At 56.1% G+C, this 20,559-nt stretch overlaps 2 protein-coding genes across 5 annotated transcripts in view; both read left to right on the forward strand.

The window, feature by feature from the left end:
• The window catches only part of RNF157 (ring finger protein 157), a 74,833-nt gene extending 62,721 nt beyond the window's left edge, over positions 1 to 12,112 (forward strand). For 2 of the 4 annotated variants that reach the window (XM_027518646.1, XM_027518649.1), the window contains 3 exons: positions 654 to 702; positions 2,985 to 3,095; positions 9,126 to 12,112. In XM_027518646.1, coding sequence (XP_027374447.1) covers positions 654 to 702; positions 2,985 to 3,095; positions 9,126 to 9,247 — 282 coding nt within the window. In that variant the 3' untranslated portion in view covers positions 9,248 to 12,112. Of the gene's footprint in view, positions 1 to 653; positions 703 to 2,984; positions 3,096 to 7,070; positions 7,112 to 9,125 lie in introns of all 4 variants that reach the window. The other 2 variants (XM_027518647.1, XM_027518648.1) reach the window with 2 other exon arrangements.
• A 1,158-nt stretch (positions 12,113 to 13,270) lies between these two features.
• Positions 13,271 to 18,085, forward strand: FOXJ1 (forkhead box J1). The gene is made up of 3 exons (XM_027518650.1): positions 13,271 to 13,430; positions 13,953 to 14,618; positions 16,304 to 18,085. Exons 2-3 carry the CDS (start codon positions 14,121 to 14,123, stop codon positions 17,069 to 17,071), a joined length of 1,266 nt encoding a protein of 421 aa, XP_027374451.1. The 5' UTR covers positions 13,271 to 13,430; positions 13,953 to 14,120; the 3' UTR covers positions 17,072 to 18,085.
• The last annotated feature ends 2,474 nt before the right edge of the window (positions 18,086 to 20,559 follow it).

A 20,559-nucleotide genomic window follows, 5' to 3' on the forward strand; every position in this document is an offset into this window, starting at 1 on the left:
GAGAGTTCTAGAGGGAAGTCTTCCAGGCCAGACCCTCGAGAGGATGTTTGTCCTCCATTCACTTAGTATTCACCTGGGACAGCCGGCTCACGGGTGCTTCCTGGCACTTGGGGGACACCGACCACGTGACGTGGCTTTTGCCTGCCTGTCACCCACTCCACCCATCCAGGAGCTCCATCCGGTGGAGGAGTCAGGATTGTAATTTAGCATGAGAAGTGCTCAGACCCAGCTGTGGGGCCATGTAGGAGCACCTGGCTCACAGTGAGGCCGCCAGAACTTTTTTTTGAGCCACAAGTTCTCAAAGACATATCTGGACAAGGTTTGGGATCCTAAGGAATTTCTGAAAGTGCTTTGATCTCACAGTTTGCTTTTTCAATTCACAACTTTGACATCCACCTTAGAGAGACAGTGTGAGCTAAACTATTACCTAGGCTATTCTTGAGTCCTAGGATCTATCTGTAACGTGCCTCAGACCTGGTCCCTACAGGCTGATCCTGTCTTGCCAGGCAAAATCTGCCTCTGCTGGGCCTCCGAGCCGTCTCACATGGATGGGAAACGCACAGAGACCAGGAGGGTGGCTAGCGCTGTTTTCAGCCACTCGGTACACTTGTGTCACTGCTTTCTGGACTCATAGCGCCTTCCTTCCGTCCTAGGGGAACGATGTTCTAGAGGAAGAGGACGCATCGCCCACACGGGAAGATGGTAAAAGGCCTGGTCTTTGGCTCCCTGTTACCACATTTCTTTCCTGGGTATTCGCTAAACGGTACAGAAAGGGGCACTGGTGTGACTGGGTGGAACAGCAAAAATTTGCTTGATGAAACAGCAGAAATCCAGCAGGGTATCCGAGGACCTCAGGGGCCTTCCCAGCTTTTTCCAGGCCCCCGAGCCAAGGCTGCAGAAGAAATCATTCAGGTGGTTCTCCGTCTATGTGGAGTAGATTCTGAAGCTTCTTGGGCAGCTCCCTTCACCTTCCTTCCTGCTTCAGCTTCTCAGCTGAGTCTCATGGAGCTGGTCGGGCAGCCCTGGAGCTGAGCTCTAGCAGCAGCAGAGGGCAGTTTCCATCGCTTGGTGGGAAGGACTGCAGGCAGTAGGTCTGGTTTTGCTTTAGTGAAGGAAAGGGCTGTTGTTACAGTAGCAGCGGGGCCTTGGCAGCAGCGGGCACAGTGAAGGCTGCAGCAGAGACTTCGGCAGCTCAGGGCAGGCCAGTGTTCGTAGGCTATTGGGCAGACTCTCTTTACTGTCATTTAGGCCTCAATTATACCTGGTTTGTTTTTTTTTTCTCAGTTGGAGTAGTTTACAATGTGTTGGTTTCTGCTATATGGCAAAATGAATCCATTATATATATATACATTATATAATATTAAGTATTATGTATAATGTTTTATTATATACATACATACATATAGGTACAACCACTCTTTTTTAGATTCTTTTCCCACATAGATCATTACCTAGTATTGAGTAGAGTGCCCTGCCCTATACAGCAGGCCCTTATTAGCTGTTTTACATATAGCAGTGTGTATATGTCAATCCCAAACTCGCAATTTAGCCCTCCTCCTCTTCCCCCTCCCAACCATAAGTTTGCTTTCTACATCTGTGACTCTTTCTGTTTAGTAAATAAGGTCAATCATATCTTCAGGGGGAAGAATTTTGTTTCTAGTAAGCCTAGAGAGGACCTACAGGTAGAGCAGGGAAGCAGGATCCGACGGGGCTGGGACTCCCACCTGGGAGGGGAGGACCTGGCGCCCCAGGGAGCAGTGTCTCTTCCCTCCACTGCTCTGAGGCGCCTCCTCAGAAGGGCGACCTCCAAAGCAGACCTGGATCCCAGCCTGGACGCAGGTGTCACGCTAGTCGCTTCTGCTTTGGTGCTGGCCGTTGCCGGGGGTGGGGTGCCGTCGGGGAGGTGCAGGCACACCAGACCGCTCCCACCTGGCCGGGGAGCCGGGGAGGAGCAGTGTGGTGAACCAGACTGCGCCTCCGCGCGCCAGCCGAGTGGGGTTTGGGCGCTGCAGTTGATGTCTTGAGGGTTGAGTTCCCCATTGTGATTGTCGCCCTGGCAGTTAATATTAGCTTCTGGAAAGTGCGGGGCAGCAAGTGGTTTCTGCCTGACATTCCAGAGCCCAGCACGGTAGCTGTATGTTTCTTCCTGTCCCTTCCACCAAGAAAAAAAAAGAGGGGAGAGTCTTGAAAAAAAATAACATCTAAAACTGTCCCTGTCTTACATGACTGTAGGTTTCCAGTCAGTCCCTTAGAACAGGGGTCCCCAACTTCCAGCGTCTAATGCCTGATGATCTGAGGTGCAGCTGATGTAATCATAATAGAAATAAAGTGCACGATAAATGTAATGAGCTGGAATCATCCTGAAACCATCCCCCACCACCCTCTGGTATGTGGAAAAACTGTCTTCTGGGAAACCAGTCCCTGGTGGTGAAAAGGTTGGAGACTGCTGCCTTAAAACATACTCAGAACAACAAATTAAGCCTCATCAGAAAATAAATTGTAATTTTGTGAACTAAGCAGTTCTTTGATTTGACGGGCAAAATTGTGGAACCGAAGAGCTTTAATTGCTGTTTTATGTATTAGTCATTTCGCAGAGCCTTGTGGTCATAAACACACCCTATACAAACCCACAGTCACGGGCCAGAGGCAGAATCGCTTCCCCGGTGGCTCCCCCCAGCTCTTCCCAGCCTGACTTAGTCCTGCTCTGGGCTTGGGCCCACATCCTGCAGCCCTCCCCAGGGTCTGACTTCCCAGGAACAAAGGCTGGAAAGGAGCCTGTTAAAGAAACAGCAGGACAGGAGAACACAAACAATTTAATTCCTTTTTTGTCCACTCTTTACCCACTTAATTACTGTCTTTTTTTTTAACATATGATATGGTTTTTTTTTTTTTTTGTCTCCATCTTTAAGATTTTTATTTTAAGGACAGCAAAGCAGAGAAAAAACACAGCCAGCCCCTCTCTAACTGCCTTAACTCCGTTACAGGCCAGAGGACATGCGCATTTCTAGGTATGGAGTGTGACAATAACAATGACTTTGACATCGCCAGCGTGAAAGCACTGGACAATAAGCTGTGCTCTGAGGTCTGCTTACCCGGTGAGTGGCAGTCTGCTGAACATGAACTTGGTGGGAGACGCTCCCTCCCCTGCTCGCACCCCTGCTCTCACCCTGGGACACCCACCTCCTGCCCTGGAGTTCCTGCAAGAAGGCATGGGCTTTGCTAAGATGCTGGAAGCCAGTTGCTGAAAGGAAAGTCCTTGAGCAAAGAGAGACCCCTGCTCTGAGCGAGACTGTTAAGGCACGAAGAAAAGGGGCAAAAATCCCTTCCATTTCTTCCGATTTGTCCTGACGGGGCGCATGCATCACAATCTTACAGATCCCGTGGCAGGGGGCCACGTCTTGCTTCTATCAGCAGCGTGGGAGGCAGACATCACCTCTGTGAGAAAGTCTCAGAGAGCCCTGAGCCCTTGAAAAGGGAACTTACAACTCCCCAGAGGAGCGTGGATCGTTAGGATCAGAGAGGAATTTGAGAGTCAGCGTTTCATAGATGAGCGAGTGGCTCTGGTTTCATAGATGAGCGAGTGGCTCTGTGACCCAGAGCCTGGGTGACCACCAGTTGCCTTATGCTCACTGGACGTGGATCCCAGAGGAGAGATCAGGGGTGGAGGGTGCCTCCTCTCCCCGGAGCCTTAACTCAATTGGCCCTCTCCCAGGGCCATCAGGGTGCCCCTGACGTGTTCCCACGACGCTAAACTGAATCTGTGATACATTCTCACAGAGAAGCCCACCTGTCAGTCACACTCCAGGCACTGAGGTCCCTCTGGTCCTTGCTTACCAAGGGCTCCACCAGCAGGCCTCTAAAGCCACATCTTGCCCAGTGAACTAGGTTGAAATTGCCTCTCCTGGGTTCACGGCAGAGATTGCCTTCACATTGCGTGGTTCTGTAATCTTTTAAAGTGCCCTGAAACGAAGACTTCCTTTGCTTCAGGACAGCCACGTCTTTGTCGTGGGTCCAGTGCTTTACTAGCTCGGTGACGTGGCTAGGGGCTGGAGGGACAGCCTCCTGTGGTTGCCACTCTCCATCAGCCTGCAGAAGACCCAGGTCCTCACCCCTCTGGCCCTGCGCAGGCTTGTGGCAGGGGAAGCCATAATTCCCAGAGACGCCTCCCCACTTAGCGCTGACCCTGCCAAGTCTGTGCCGGGAGCAGCTGGGGCCCAGGGTCCACTTCATTCCTGCCTTCCCGCTCCTTACCTGGCTTCTGTCTGTCCATGTGTTTCTCATGTCTTTTTGCCAAATTTGTGAGTCTGTCTGTCCGGTTTGTTTATTTTGAAACTCATTTATGTTATCCAGACTCTGTGAAAGTTCATGTTCACTCGTGCCCCGAGCTTGCTGGGCGTGCGCACACCCAAGGGGCTCTCGCTAGGGCTTCCATTCTTAACTGGCAAGGGCCTATATTCCACATGCTGGGATTTTTTCAAGAAAAAAAAAAAATTGTGAGAATAGATGAATCCCTGTTCCACAAAACTGTGGATGTGTCCGGGGCAAGGGTTACAGGAAGAATTTGTTTTGGTCAGTAGCTGGGGAAGATGACCAGGGGTTCCCTGGTGGCTCAGATGGTAAAGAATCTGCCCACAATGCAGGAGACCCAGGTGCGATCCCTGGGTCGGGAAGATCCCCTGGAGAAGGGCATGGCTTACCCACTCCAGTATTATTGCCTGGAGAATCCCATGGACAGAGCCTGGAGAGTCCATGGGATCACAGTCAAACATGACTGAGTGATTTAACACTTTCACTCTGGGGAAGATGACATCCCCTCACTCTGCCCTGTGTCTGTAGCAGCTGTGCCCACTGGGCTTTAAGAGAAATCTAGGTTCTTGCTCCCCCCTGGGGACCCCCCTTCCCACCCTCATTTTTTCGCAGAGGGTGGGGATTGTTTCAGCCGACCGTGTTGGTGGAAACTGATCCCATTCTGTCTGCTTCTTCCTCTCCCTACCTCCCTGTGGCCAGCCTGCTGGTGGATCTTTGTTCCACTCTGGGCTTGCAGGAGGTGGGTGAGACCTGGGATTCCTTATGGTGATCTTGGGAGCCAGCCATTCTCAGATTAAACCGAGTTCACCGTTCAGGCCAGATGTGAAAGCACATGCCTGGGGTGGCTGCTCTGGTCCCAGGCATGTGCTCGAGGGGGTCCCTACGCAGCCTCACCCGGAGGTCTCAAAGGCTCTCGTGGGAGAGGGCAAGTACATCTGCTCTCTCAGTAAGTGTTTCTCCAGTTCCACTGTTAGCATCACACTGGTACCAAAGTGCTGGGGAACTCTCTGGAAGGATCTGTCGGGTTAATGACAAAAGTACCCACTTTGGTAGGTCCCATGGAATAGACAGGCTTCGTCACACTCAGCTGGAAGTTCGGAGTTCCATCCTATGGCTGAGGTACTGCAGCCTGGCTTAGCTGCCAGGACAGCTTCTCAGGCACTCTGTCTCCCTCTCTACAAGGATGTCAGTCCCTTCACGGAGGGCCCACGAGCAGCAGAGCCCGGGGAACATCCCATGGCCCACTGCCCCCAGCCACACACGTGCTCTGCCAGGATCCCCAGCTGGTGGCGAGGACCACTCACGTCCCTATCCTCCCCGCTCTCATCACCCATGTGGGAGTGATGCTCAGAGAGTACCTGTGTCAATCCAGCCCCTCTTTCTCTAAGAAGCTTCTGGATCTTCTTGGACCCTAAAACTAAAGCAGAGTGTGAGAATATTGGTATGTTCTGAGGTTGTTCTGAAAGATTCCCAAAGGGAGGAAATCTGAGTTGAGAGGGGTAGGTGGTGAGCAGATTAGAATGCGTGCTAGGCAGATGTGGTTGCAAGGAACATGATGGCGTATCACACAGGTGGCAGGATAGTAGTCAGGGGACTGGTGACAGTTCTGTGCAAAGGCCATGGGGAGTGATGGGGGAAAGCAAGGATAATTTGGTTTAGTGGAAATACAAATGTTTTTAAATGACTGCATTGTACAGGAGTGGGCATCACCAAGGAAATGTAAAATACTTATGGAGGGAATCCCCTGGCGGTCCAGTAGTTAGGACTTGGCACTTTTACTGCCATGGCCCAGGTTCGATCCCTGACTAGGGAACGAAGACCCCCAAACCATGCAGCATGACCAGAAAAAAAGAAAACAAGTACTTATGGAGACCTGAAATAACCCAAGACTAGGACAATACTAGCAAGGGTCACACTTACCAGATACTAAGGAAAATTGAAATGAACATCCGCTTTTCCTGGAGAGACTCTACAGGATGGTCGGAGCTGTTACAGCCCTCGCATTTAATTAGTGGCTGGGCAGAGACAGGAAGATGGCTCAGACAGTAAGGAATCTGCCTACAATGCAGGAGACTGGAGTTCGATCCCTGGGTTGGGAAGATCCCCCGGAGAAGGGAATGTCAACCCACTTCAGTATCCTTGCCCGGAGAATGCCATGGACAGAGGAGCCTGGTGGGCTACAGTCCATGGGATCGAAAAGAGTTGGGCATGACTGAGTGACTAACACTTTCAGAGACAGGAATGGGTGTGCAAAAGCACCCTGGATGTGCTTCTCAAATCTGCCTCTAGAGGTCTCTCCACTCTCCCATTTCTGAGTCCCCAGGATGGAATTGCGCGAGAAGCACCTTTTTCTACCCCTGCTGAAAGATCCCGAATCTCCAGGCTCCCTTTTCTGGCTGAGGGCTGGACAGAATGGCTTACCTGCTGCACCCAGGCTCTCCCTCTGAACAGGAGGAGCCGAGCAGCAGCAGGGTTTGGCCATGGGTCCAGCAGGGGCCCTTTTGAGAAGAAAGGGTACTGTCACGAAGCCCAGGAGCACAGAGGCTTCAGGTCTGGGTCTTGAGGTGGTTTCAGAACGAGCCACGTGTGCGCCCTGGCTCAGGAACTGGACCAGTGGCGTTGGTAGCAAGGACTCAGGCATTCAGACCTGGCAGCCCGTGGTGGTAGCCGCGTAGTGGAGGCGTTTGACTTTGTACATGCGTGTGTGGCTCTGTGTCTTCTCTCTCGTTTACCATTTGCTTTTGGTCTTTCCCACCAAACAGCCACCGTTCCGGAGTCCTGCCCCCTAAACATTGAGGAATAGGTATGAGTTCTACCAAATTATATACTTGAACAAACAACTCACTCTCTCTGGGGGTTCTTAACTTAGAAGGGCGATCTGGCTTACTTGTCATGCCATCACACTTAGAGGGCCATCCTTAGAGGGGTACCAGACTGTGGTGCCCCCAGGGAATAGGGACTCCCACATTCTGTCTGGCTGCGAGAGATACCTAACAGTTCTCTGTCCCACGGACTCCTCTGGCCCGGGGTCCACCTCTGCAGGGTAGTATAAGAGGTTTAGGATGGATGATTGCAACTGGACATTTATGCGAAATACTCACTTTCTACCCACTTAATCCTAGTGTTTCTGCCATTAAAGGGTTTCGTGTCTTGGGCTGGCCTAACCGAAGGCTGACCCCAGACCCTCATGAGTGGCCTCCGTCGACAGGAGAATATACTGAGCCTCAGGCCCCCAGTCCAGGGTCACGGGCTCTGTCCTCAGAATGAGCCCCCTGCTGGGCCGGGTGTGCCTCTTGGCTCCGCCCAGGAGAAGGTCACAGTGCAATGGAGGAATTCAAGGATTCAGCGATTTTCACGGCATGAGGAGGGGGGCAGTGGTACAGGCCCTGGGGGAGCAAGTCGGCACATGCTGGACCCTCTTTGGCTGGGGGGCCGTGTGGGACAGGCTGGGAGAGATGGCTCAGAGGTTCTCAGACCAGAGGTTGGACGACTTTCCCCAACCCCAGGGGGTTAGGGCTTCCTCCTCTCCACTGAAAGGAGTTTCTTGCTGCACTGGAGGGAATGAATAGATGGAGCCAGTTTGTGGGCTGGAGGACTGCTGGGGGGAGATGAACCTGAACAAGGCTGGGGGCGGGCCTGGTTGTCGAGCACATTCTAAGAGTCAGGCACCCTGCTCAGCACTCTGCCGTGTCACCTCGCTTACCTCTCCCAGCAACTCTGGGGGCTAAGTACTCACTTCCATCTGATAGACGGGAAAACTGGAACTCCAAGTACAATGACCTGCCCAGGGTCACACAGTCAGTATGTTACAAGTTGGGGGTGTACCCAGTTTTACAGATTTAGACATGACTAGAGAGTGAACAGCACTTGCTTGGTGGCTCAGCGGTAAAGAATCCTTCCTGCCAAGTGGGAGACCTGGGTTTGATGATCCCTGGGTTGGAAAGATCCCTTGGAGAGGGAAATGGCAACCTGCCCCGATATTCTTGTCTGAAAATTCCATGGACAGAGGAGCCTGGTGGCTACAGTGTCTGGGGTCGCAACGACTGGGACATGATTTCGCGACTAAATAGCAGCAGAGGGTGAACAAGCCAGAGGTCATGACTGGATACACAGCACAAAGGAGAGAGAAGCCCCAGTCCAGGGGTGTGGACGTTCCCAGCGTGGGCAGCTTCTCAAGCAGGAGCCGTGGACTGGGGACAGGATGATGAGTTTAGAGGATGGTACTTGCGAGACCCCACGGCTCTGGGGCTGATACCTCCTGGGCTTGATGGCACCAGCTGATAGCAGACCTCAGCGGGCTGTTTGCAGAAAGAGAGGAATGGCTATTGCACTGTCCTCCCCCATGCCATTCAGTCCCTGGCACCCTCTGGGCAGCCAAGCACTTCCTGCTCCACCCTGGCCCCCACAGCAAACATCAACTCTGGGCCCAAATTAACACATTCTTCTCCCTCCCGTCCACTTCCTCCTGCCTCACGAAAATCTCAGCTAGACCCAGTTTCTTTTCCTTGTCTGCGGTAACACTGAAGCAAACTTTAAGACCAAATAAAGATACAGATGTGGGTCCTAGGGCAAGGTCCCACAAAACAGGGACCATCCATGTGTCCCGCCATTGCGGGCCCCAGTGTCCGTGACTGTCCCTGGCCCAGTGGGCACCACTGCTCCTGATTCCTCATGTGCTGTGGTTGGCACACCGTGGGAGCTCCAAGTCATGGGCAGCCTGCCAGTTTTCGTGCTGAACTCCCAGGCTGCCCTGCTGGGGACACCATCTGGACCGATTTGGAGGTCCAGCTCGAGTAACCTTGCTTTTCTCTTCTCAGGTGCCTGGCAGGCCGATGACAACGTGGTAAGTCGTCGGAACACGCAGCGCCGGCGCTTGTCCTCTGAAAGCCTGGAGGACCCCGAGGACAGGCCCTGCGTGTGGGGGCCTCTGGCCGTCTGAGAACCGCGGCCTGTGTGCCAGGGCCCCCCTCCTGTCCTCGCATCCCTTCCTGGCCTCACTGCACCGCTGACCTGCTGGGCATCCTCAGCAAGACACGTGGAGACTCTTTAGACCCACGTGGAAGCTGGATGCTTGAGGGCGCCTGCTCCTTCTCCCAGCCTTCTTCCGCAGTCATGATCCTTCCCCTCTCAGAAGGGACCAGAAGCCTCCTTGCTCCTTGAGGGCTAAAGCCACGGGATGAACTGCAGCTCCTGAGACCTCTGCAGAGACTGTTTGCAAACGTTTCCACCAAATCTTGACCTTCAGGTGGAGCTGAGGCCCGTGGACCACTTGTCTCTCGTGCATCTTTGTCTCCTTAGGCGGGTAGACCAGGAGGACTCGGAGTTTGCGTGACTTCCTTACAAACACCTGGTGTTTTCTGGTCTCTGGGACATCATGACCAATCTGAAACCTCCAGTTTGGGGTAGGGGGTTGGGGGATGACTCCTGCAAAAAGGGAAAGCCATATTGCACTAGAAGTGGAGTTCCCCCTCAGAAAGTGTTAGGAGCTCCTTTCTCCAGGACAGGAAACAGTGGCAACCACTGGAAGGTTGGTTGGGAAAACAGTTCTTTCTTCTTTCTGGTGGCAGAGGCAGTGCCTCATGTGTCTGTCTGCTTAGGAAGGAGGCTAAATCGTGCTTGAATCTGAGAATCCCTTAGTTACATGGCTCCCTTCCGGAGGGTTATTTATGATCAGGTGCACTCAAGAAGGCCTGGGACTCCATCCTAAGGTGACAGCGCAAAAACAGTTTGACCCCTTCTCTGTGCCAGGCACGTGTTAGGAGCTGTCGTGTGGTATCACATTTCATCACTACCGCCCTGTCAAGTGGCCTTCTTATCCCCACTGTAGCCATCTCCACCCCCTTTTCTTAAATAGTTGATGAAACAGATTGCGAGAGGGGTGGAGCGGTGATTCTCAACTGGTGCCCAGGAGCCCCAAAGGAGGTTGGGGAAAGGGCTGAGCTGGGGCCAGGGGTAGTCCAGGGGGCTTCCCCCCACCCATTGTCCTCCCCTGCCTCACCCCAGGTCTGCTGAGCCTGATGGGGGAGGTACTACCTTCCATAGGCTCATGAGAGATTTAGAGGTATTGTTCAAACCATGTGTCCACCCCACCCCAGTCCTGTGTAGGACATACAACTGACACGCTGAAACAGCAAGGTCAGACCGCAAGCTGTGGGCTGTTCCTGTCTCAACACTGGTGTCGGCAGTGGATTCCTCCCGCTCTCAGATAGATGTGCTGTCTGCCGGGTTTTGGAAGAGGTCGTTGTTCAGTGGAGCCTGAGACTGGGAAGCAAAGCTGGATCCAACAGTTTGTGAGGCAGAGGTGTGATTGACAGAGCCCTAGGATGCGTCCACCGCGATGACCTGAATTAATAGTTGGTATTGTGGCCCTCGAAGAACTTTTCAGGTCCTCCCCAAGGCCTTGAGGCGAGCTCAGTGCCCAGAGGACCTTTCAAAGCTTCTGTGTAGTTTTCTGGCGCTGCCAGGCGGGTGGTGACCCGCACACTGGTGGCTGTGGGTCACATCCTGCTCTGGGGGATGGGGAGGCCTGTAGTCCCAACAGACACTACACAAGCCAAGCCTGAATCTCTGCCTCTGTCTTGAGTTTCTCACGTTCACCTTCTCTGAAATCCTGCAGCAGACTCTGCTGTTTCAGGCCCCACTTTTTTTTTTTTTTCAGGCCCCAAAACATTCGTATGGCCCCTATCTTATTTAAGATATGAGCAATAACCCCACTTACTGATTTCCCTGAAGTTTGAGCCCCAGAAACATTAGGGAATGGGACCTCCCTGAGCCTGGGGTGGTGGCATTCAGACCCACCTGCTCTCCCGGCAGGTAGTATTTACAATGTGCTGTTACTTGAGATGAAAGAGAGGCAGGTAAACAGTAGCCACAGCGGCCAGGAACCCTAAGAGGAAGCCATTGTCTTCACCCCTTCTGGAGGGTCTGCCTTCTCCAAGGAAGAAGCTCAGAGAGATTCCTCAAGGCCTTGGCTCCATAACCAAGACTGACCTGGGTGAGAAATGGCTCTTCATGCCTGTTCTCAGACAGTTCCTGCTCTCTCCCCAAGCCCCCCACCTCTCTGCTCTCATTTAGCTCTTTGGCAAGTAAAACTTTCCCTGGTGCTCTAGTGGTTAAGACTCTGCACTTCCACTGCAGGGGGTGCAGGTTCGATCCTTGGTCTGGGAACTAAGACCCTGCATGCCACATGGTCCGACCAAAGGTGGGGATAAAAAGATTCCTAGAAATAGCTCATCCAGACAGGCTGGTCTTCAGCCTGGTCAGGGAACAGGGCAAATACCCCAGCCATCATCTGGAGACCATCATGTTGTAAGCAGGTGACCCAGAGAACCTGTGACAGGGCCTGGCTTCTCCAACGAAGCCACAGACTCCCCTGAGTTTGCGGTTCCTTCCTGCCATGCTCGGGTCTGAACTCACCTGTGAGCTCACTTCTGAGTGGTGCCATGACCCTGGCCTCATGGAGTCCTTTTTCCTTCTCCTACCCAGTCCCATCCCCCCAGGGGTCATGCCCACGCTGGGGCATCGCCTGGGCACAGATCCACACACTGTAAGCCATCTCACCTGGGAAGAGTTTGTGTCCTGTCCACCTGATCTCGGCATGCTGGTTTCTCACTTTGCTTTAGGATCTGCACACCTAGTATGTGGGAGTCTGCGTGTCCTGTCGTGCCATCTGTGTACCCCTCACCCCCCCGGAGTACACTTGTGGGCACACTACAGTGGGGACGTCAAGGATGCAACATTTATGGATTGCTGCATGATTCTTAAAAATGAATAAAACTGTTGACAGGGGAAGGAGAGCCGTTAACTGCGCAGCTGGCTTATTTGTGAAAGTTTCTGTCTCACTTTCTCCAGCACTCTTTATTATTTTTCCTCAAGACAAGCTGGATATGAAGGAGTGAACTAGGACAAGGGATAGGGAAAGACATGTTTCTGGATGGGAGTTGACTGCTGGCCTGGTCACAGCTCCTGTGCAAAGGTGTGATAAGGAGCCCTCCCCCCAACCCCCACCCCCTCCCCCCGCCCTTAAACCGGAGAACTTCCAACTGCAGCTGCTCAATAATTGAAGAGCAGGAAAGCTGGTGACTGGAGGGAGGCTGGGAGAAGGGAGGAGAGCGGACTACAGTCCGCTGTTGCTCCTCATCACTTAAAGGCTAGTGAAATTAACGGAGCAAATGATCCTGGTAGGAGAATTTGGCAAGGGCATGGCTTTTCTGGGTACCACTCAGTGACTCAGCTTCCTCGACTATCTGGAAGGGAGGGAGGGACACTTGGAAGAAGCTCCTGGGATGTCCACTTCTGGGAACCTTGCTGAGGATGGGGTTGGGAGGGAGCGCTTACCAGGAAGAATGATTACCCTACCTGCCATGGGGGCGTCTGCGGACCTAAGCGGCAGGTGGCATCGGAGAGTCAGACCTGCCTGCGGGCACCACTCGACAATCAGGGTCGGGAGACTGGGATAGGCCGCAGAAACGTGCCTAAGTGCCACTCACAACCCAGAGAGGAAAGGAAAACCCCAAGCACGCGGTCCCCGAGTCTAAGCCGCTCCCAGCCTTGGCCTCCGCGCGCCCAGGCTGCGTCCCAGGAGCCGTCTACACCTCAGAGCAGACGGGAAGGTGGGAGGGTAGGGGGGTAGGGCGGGAGTGAGGTTCCCGCAGCGGACGGCTCACCCGGGGCTCCCGGGGCGCCGGCTGGAGCGCCGAACCGCGCGCCTCTCAGAACCCTGCGCGGGGCCCTTGCGCGGGAATGTTTGGAGCCGGGACCGGGTGGCGGGTAGGGGGCTGCGTGGCGCGGGAGAAGGCGGCAGGAGGAGGGAGTTCGAAGAGAGTTACCGCCAGAGAGAGTGTTAAGAACCCGCGGTCCCCTTGGAGACACACTGACCAATGGCAGAAGCGGAAGCTGTTTATAGGGGCGGAGCGTCGCCATAGCAGCAGGAGAAGCCTTCGGAGCTGCTACTTAATGCCGGTCCCCCGGCCTCTGGCGTTCAGAGAGGCGCCGTCGGGCGTGGGGGCGACAAGGACTGCTGGCTGGGCCATCGAGCTGGGGGTGGGGTGTCAGAGAGCCGCAGGGAGTGGGAGGAACTTCTTCCAGAACATTCCTTTGGCCCGTGCTGCGCTCTGAGCCAGGTAAGGGACGGGGTGGTCTGCCGGCCGCGGAAAGGGAGGGCGTCTGTAAGTGGCGGGCCCGGGGGACGACATCAGAGAAGTTTGGGGGACACTCACTTCCCGCGTCCCTACAACTCTCTATCCTGTTTCCTTCCTTCCTTCCCCTTGCTCCCTCATCCTAACAGCCCTTTTCAAAGATACTGCCCTCCTGGGCTTCCTCGCCCCGTTTCCATTTGTTATGGAGGGAGGGGAGAGGGGTTGATTTCCCACTCTTGGGGAGAAGAGAATGGCTTCGGATGTCCCTTACACTCTTCCCTCGTTTGGCTAATTAAGTCTCCTCTAAAACATCAAAGAGGAAGAGCCAGGCAGACCCTGCGGAGGCTGGACCACCGGGCACAGCTTCTGTTTCCCAGACTAAGGCAGTACAAGATCCTCCCCAGCTGCGGGGACAATTTTAGAGGAGCCCCCCCCCCCAACTCCTTGCGCACACTCTCTCGTCGGGGATAGGGGAAGAGGGCTCAGTTCCCGCTATGGTCCCCGCAGGCACCTCATTCAATTCGGAGGAAGCGACCCCCGGGTCGCGGGATGGAAGCGCTCTTCCGGGAGACTGTGTAACTCGAGCCGCGGGCGTCAGCGGGCCAGAGAGCTCGGCCGGCCACCCTCGGCTCGGCTCGTGGATGTTGACCGCCCCCTCGGAGAGTCCCCGCAGATATGGCGGAGAGCTGGCTACGCCTCTCGGGGGCAGGGGCGGCGGAGGAGCCCGGGCCGGAGGGCGGCCTGGAGGAGCCCGACGCTCTGGATGACAGCCTGACCAGCCTGCAGTGGCTGCAGGAATTCTCTATTCTCAACGCCAAGGCTCCAGCCCTGCCCTCGGGGGGCACCGACCCCCACGGCTACCACCAGGTGCCAGGCTCGGCCGCGCCGGGGTCTCCCCTGGCGGCCGACCCCGCCTGCCTGGGGCAGCCGCACACGCCCGGCAAGCCCACGTCGTCGTGCACGTCGCGGAGCGCGCCCCCGGGGCTGCAGGCCCCGCCTCCCGACGACGTGGACTATGCCACCAACCCGCACGTGAAGCCGCCCTACTCATACGCCACGCTCATCTGCATGGCCATGCAGGCCAGCAAGGCCACCAAGATCACCCTGTCGGCCATCTACAAGTGGATCACGGACAACTTCTGCTACTTCCGCCACGCTGATCCCACTTGGCAGGTAGGGGAGGCCCTCCAGCCTGGCCCACGCTCTCGCGGGCTGGACTGGCATTGCGGATCCAGATCCGCAGGCGCCGCCATCAAGCCAGGGCCCGAGGGAGGAAGGCCGTCGAGGAAGGACCTCTAGGGAGCCCAGTGCTTGGAACTGCCCCCACTCTGACTTCAGAGAGGAAGGAGGGCGGATGTTCAGAGGGCTTTAGGGGTGTTGAATTTGAGGTTGAAGTGGAAAGAACTTGTCACCCATCCAGCAGGCCCAGTCCAAAGACCAGGGCTAAACTATGTTTGGACGCTGGCCCCCTAGAGGGAGGTTGATGGACTGAGGGACACATTTTTGTCCCAAGTCCTAGAATTCCTAGACACGACCCTGCTCCAGGCCAGTTTGTCAGGGCCGGACTGGAATCGGAAACAGGCTCTACATCCTGCCTGGTTTCAGTTGGCTGGAGGAGGACAGGGAGGCGAGAGGGGCTGTGCTCTGGGGTGTGAAGGCCAGCTGTGTCCCCATGGAAGGGCTGTGGGTCCTTCCTAAAGCTGTTGTCCCAGCCCCCACCCCAAACCCTCCCTGGTTTCCTGCCACCACTCCCCTCCCCACCCTTCTCATGAACCTCCCTGGGGGGACAATTACCTGAGCCAGGTGCTTTCCACAGGGGCTGTGCCTCCCACACTGGCTTCATGTTCCAAGTCTCCAGAACCTGGCACAGAGCAGCCAAGGGGCCCAGGCCGCCATGTAAACATCCCAGTCTTGCTAGGGGGCACTATCCACCTGCCAGCCCCACCGTCCAAGCCCCAGACCCCTGTTCCCCAACGTGGTTGGGACTGTGCACGCAGGCATGAACAAAGCAGGGTAGTGATGGGAGGCTGGGCACACCTTGCCCTGAGCATATTTGACCATCAGCATCTTTGATCATCTGCCTCTTGGAGACAGAGACCCAGGATGCGCGGATCACTCCCTGTGTCACAGGCCACAGGATCGCAGTTCCAAGATGTTCCACATTTGCTTGGGCTCTGACCCGGGGGGCAGTACCATTTGTAACCTTGGTGAGAAAGCAGAGACCCCCTGCCACCCTACCCCAAGCCTGAGAGGCCCCAGGAATGAGCGCTATGCCCTTGGCCCTCTTGGCCGGGTAATAATCAACCTCGGCCTCAGAGCCTGGAATGGGAGGAGGGGAGTGTTGGGGTGGCGGGGGAGTGAGGGCCCAGGCCAGCGGCCGGCTCTACAAACAAGGAAAATCATCAGATTCCACACACCCCCCCCACACACACACACATACACACACTCACACCCACTCACTCACTTCACAAACAGAGAAGGCCAGCCAGGCCCAGGCAGAGAGGAGATGGCCGTCCAGGCCCTGGGGGAGCCGAGGCCTTTGGCCAGAGGCTGCAAGCGGCAGGGGAGGGGAGGGAGGGCAGGACAGGGTGGCACTGAGAGCCATCCTGCAGCTCAGGGCTCGGATGACTGAGCAGGCAGATATCCTGGCAACAGGGAACAAAAACCCCCGACAGCACTCCCGGTGCCCCGTGGCTGGTATCCCAGAGCCTCCTGGTCTGAGCAGCGCCTCTGCTGCCCTCCATCCCTCCTAGTGGCCCCCATTGGAGAGAAGCTGGTTGTGGGGACTGGCACTGGGTGCCCCCCATCTCCAACCCTGCCCACTCACCCACTCTCCTCTCCTCTCTCCCTGTGTCCAGAATTCCATCCGCCACAACTTGTCCCTGAACAAGTGCTTCATCAAGGTGCCTCGGGAGAAGGACGAGCCTGGCAAGGGGGGCTTCTGGCGCATCGACCCTCAGTACGCAGAGCGGCTGCTGAGCGGGGCCTTCAAGAAGCGGCGGCTGCCCCCGGTCCACATCCACCCAGCCTTCGCCCGCCAGGCCGTGCAAGAGCCCAGCGCCGCCCCGTGGGCCGGGCCACTGACCGTGAACACTGAGGCCCAACAGCTGCTGCGGGAGTTCGAGGAGGCCACCGGGGAGGCGGGCTGGGGTGCAGGTGAGGGCAGGCTCGGGCATAAGCGCAAACAGCCACTGCCCAAGCGGGTGGCCAAGGTCCCTCGGCCCCCCAGCACCCTGCTGCTCACCCAGGAGGAGCAGGGCGAGCTGGAACCCCTCAAGGGCAACTTTGACTGGGAGGCCATCTTCGACGCTGGCACTCTGGGTGGGGAGCTGGGTTCGCTGGAGGCCCTGGAGCTGAGCCCACCAATGAGCCCCGCCTCGCACGGGGACGTGGACCTCACCGTCCACGGCCACCACATCGACTGCCCAGCCACCTGGGGGGCTTCAGTGGAGCAGGCTGCCGACAGCCTGGACTTCGACGAGACCTTCCTGGCCACGTCCTTCCTGCAGCACCCTTGGGATGAGAGCAGCAGTAGCTGCCTCCCCCCGGAGCCCCTCTTTGAGGCCGGAGATGCCACCCTGGCCACCGACCTGCACGACTGGGCCAGCGTGGGTGCCTTCTTGTAAGAAACCAGGCCCCGCCCCGCCCCCTCCGGACAGCGCCCACGTCTGGGCCCAGACTGCCCCCCAGTGCAGGCCTATGGAAACCCTACTGCCCAGGCAGGGGCTGGGCCAGGTCTCCCAAGGCTGACCCCACAAGGACACAGGGCCCGCAGCCCGGGCCGTCCTCAGATTCCAGCCCAGGTGGCTGAGAACTGGGACCTAGGACCAGGATTGCTGCCTCCCCTCCCCAGCCCCCATACACAGTGTTTCATTGATCCACTTCTTCCCGGCCCCAGGGACACACTCGGGCCCCTTCACTTTGAGAGCTGCAGCTTGGAGGGTCCCTGCTCAGGCTGGAAGCCACAGTACAGGGTCCGCCCCAGAGCGTCTCAGCCTCTAGACTTCTCCCTCTCCGGCTCTCCTCCCCAGGTCTCCATCCGGAGAAAGTTCCCAGGTACAACAAGTGCTAATTAGGTGACTGCAAATTAACCCCATAGGGGCCTCTCCCGGCCGAGCTTCCCTGGGGCCAGGCCGGCAGTACGGCAGTACGTGGGGCGGAGCTGGGGAAGGGGGCCAGAGAGAGGAGACTGAACTGAGGTCGGGGTGCCGGGTGGAGCCAGGAGATTTTCTAAGGCCTCTGGGGCCTTCTGGCCCCATCTCTAGAGGTATAAATCCCTAATCTTTGAGCCCAACTTGAGGCTGAGAGCAGCGGGGAGTTGGTTTTATGCAGGGTTGGGGACAGGAGCAGCCAAGCTGCAGAGGGAAGGGGGGACAGAAAGACTAATTTAGTGAGTGTAGCTATAGCTGAGGCTTAACCGGGAGGGACGCGGTGCTTGCTAGAACCACTGGGACCAGGAAACGGGGGATCACCCTGAGCCCCCTGCCTGTGCTTGTGCAGGGGAGTGCCTTGCTCCACCCTGAGCCCCTTGGGCTGTGTCCCACATCCACCCTCCTGCCCCGTGAGGCAACTTAACTTTTTCATGAAAAGTTATTTACAGTAAAACATTTTTAAAAATAAAGCTTTTAAAAAATTTTAAATGGACCTGCTTGCAAATTTGTTTGGGGGAAAGTGGGGGCCAGTTTTTTTGGGGGCTTCACTGCCAAGGGGGAAGGGCTGGGAGGAAGACGGGGTGGGGGCACCAAAGGCCTGCAGAGTGCCAGCTGATGCCCTCCCCATGACCTCTGTGTCCCCAGAGACAAGGACTGAGAGGCAGCCCTGGGGAGGGGTCCCCTGCAGCCAGGCCCCAGCGCCTGTACCTGTGCAGTGTGGAGACAGTACCTGTAGTCCCCAGCGGGCAGCAGCAAAGGAGGCGCAGCTCCCTCCCTGGCCCTGGGGACTCACAAAGGCCGGGCTTGCCCAGGGCTCGGTTCCCGTCCCCCAACTCCCCCACCACCCCCAACTCCCCCACCACGGGGGCCTGCCCAGGCTTGCCTTCAGTCCTCGCCTGGGCCTGTCTCCAGCTCCTCCCTTCCTTGGTCCCTTTCTGGAGGGACAGGGTGTGAGGTCAGAGGGCCCCAGCCCCAGGGCCCCTACTTCCCACCCTCGGGTGCAATCACCCCACCTGGCACCTTCCCTCCAATGCAGACTGAGGGTGAGGAAGGCCACCAGGGAAGATGAAAGACAGGGTGCCTAGACCCTACTCTCCCACCGTCAGGTTCCAGCCTGTGGGGAACCAACCTACCAGAGTTCTGATGGGGAAACTGAGGCACAGGAAATGGGTGACACTCAGCAGGCACCTTTCAACCCTCTCGCCCCAGCTTTGCCTGGAACCCATCACTCCCCACCCCCGGCCCCCACCTAGCCCTGCCAGCACAGCTCCTTCCCCCAGCACGCGTGAGCACACACACGTGCACACACACACACAGGCAGGCACAAACAGAGGCACTGTCCCACACAATCCTGCCCAGCCTCCACGGACCCCCTTTTCCCCCAAGCCCCTTTCTTTCCCTGCACTCGAGGCTGGCTCCTGGCCAACCTGGCATTCCCCGGTTAACTTGCTGCTTTCACTTGCTAATTATTCCAAATATTTCAGAAGGGTGCACACACTGCGAGGCCAGCGGGCTGGGGCCTTACTGAGCTCGGGAGCCAGCCCACTCTTCCCACAGCTCGCTGAGGAGGCTGCCCCGTCTTCCCTCTTGAGACACGCCCCCTCCCCCACAGCAGTGGCTCCCTCCCTCTCCCCACCAGCCACCAGCCTTCCTCCGCACGTTCCCCAGCACTAGGGGAACACGGGGGCTCCAGGCTCTCCACTGGTCCCCAGGATCAGCCTCCAGCCCCCGCCAAAGGGGCTACAGCCTGGATTGACAGAGGGGGCCTGTCACTGTCCTTCCTCTTCATCCTCTGCCTGGGCCCATCCTGGGGGAGTGGGGCAAGGTCAGGGTGCAGGTGAGGAAAGGCTGAAGGAGCCCCTGGCTGCCAGGAAAAACCACCAGGAAGAACCACCAGGAGTTGAAAATCCCCGTGCCTGGGACAAACGTCTCTGGCGAGGCGGGGTGGGGGGGTGCAGGGTGGGGCGGCAGGCATCGGTACTTCTAAGGGTCCAAAGACACTTTCTGCTGCTGCTGCTGCTGCTAAGTCGCTTCAGTCGTGTCCAACTCTGTGTGACCCCATAGACGGATTCTCCAGGCAAGAACACTGGAGTGGGTTGCCATTTCCTTCTCCAATGCATGAAAGTGAAAAGTGAAAGGGAAGTTGCTCAGTCGTGTCTTGACTCTTAGCCACTCCATGGACTGCAGCCTACCAGGCTTCTCCATCCATGGGATTTTCCAGGCAAGAGTACTGGAGTGGGGTGCCATTGCCTTCTCCGAAGACACTTTCTAGGAGCAGCCAAAGCTGAGATGGGGGCTGTGAAGTCAGCCAAACACAGCGCACTGATAGGGGGAGGAAAGAGTGAAGGGTGGGAAGCATGAGTATCCGATCCTGTCCCTCCTATTCATTCCTGCCCTGACCCTTAGCTGGGTGGCTTTTTAAAAAAGATGTTCCGGGACTTCCCTGGTGGTCCAGTGGCTACGACTCTGTGCTCCCAAAGCAGGGGGACCTAGGTTCGATCCCTGGTCAGGGAAGTAGACCCCACTTGCCGCAGATAGACCTGGTGCAGTCAAATAAATAAAAATATTTGTTAAATTAAAAAAATAAAAATGACGTTCGTTTACTTCAGATTTATTTGTAGGTTCAATGTAATCCCAATCAAAATATATTTTGCACCTTTGACTAAGTTGTAGACAGGATGCTCCATTATTACTAAATACTTTAGTGTGTATTTCCTTAGAACAAGCACATGCTTCCATGATAACCCTAGTACCATCGTCACAATCAGGAAATTGACATTGACTTGGTAATCACATCTTGCTGGCCTGGTAATGCTCCTCTCCATTCCAGCATCTAAATCCAGGACCCCACGTCACACTGAGTTGTCCTTTCTCTTTTGAGCTGTGTGGCTTTGAGCCCGTGACCCAAGCTCTCTGAGCAGGTTTCTCATTTCCTTTGATGTCTACCTCTTTTTTGGTTGTGC

Source organism: Bos indicus x Bos taurus, chromosome 19, assembly GCF_003369695.1.
Source record: "Bos indicus x Bos taurus breed Angus x Brahman F1 hybrid chromosome 19, Bos_hybrid_MaternalHap_v2.0, whole genome shotgun sequence".
Classification (NCBI taxonomy): Eukaryota; Metazoa; Chordata; class Mammalia; order Artiodactyla; family Bovidae; genus Bos; species Bos indicus x Bos taurus.

Excerpts from the sequence above, each read along its gene's own strand:
- FOXJ1 (XM_027518650.1), top strand. The coding sequence starts at position 14,121 with ATGGCGGAGAGCTGGCTACGCCTCTCGGGGGCAGGGGCGGCGGAGGAG. Across the intron at positions 14,619-16,303 it reads ACGCTGATCCCACTTGGCAG|AATTCCATCCGCCACAACTT; the intron begins GTAGGGGAGGCC and ends CCCTGTGTCCAG.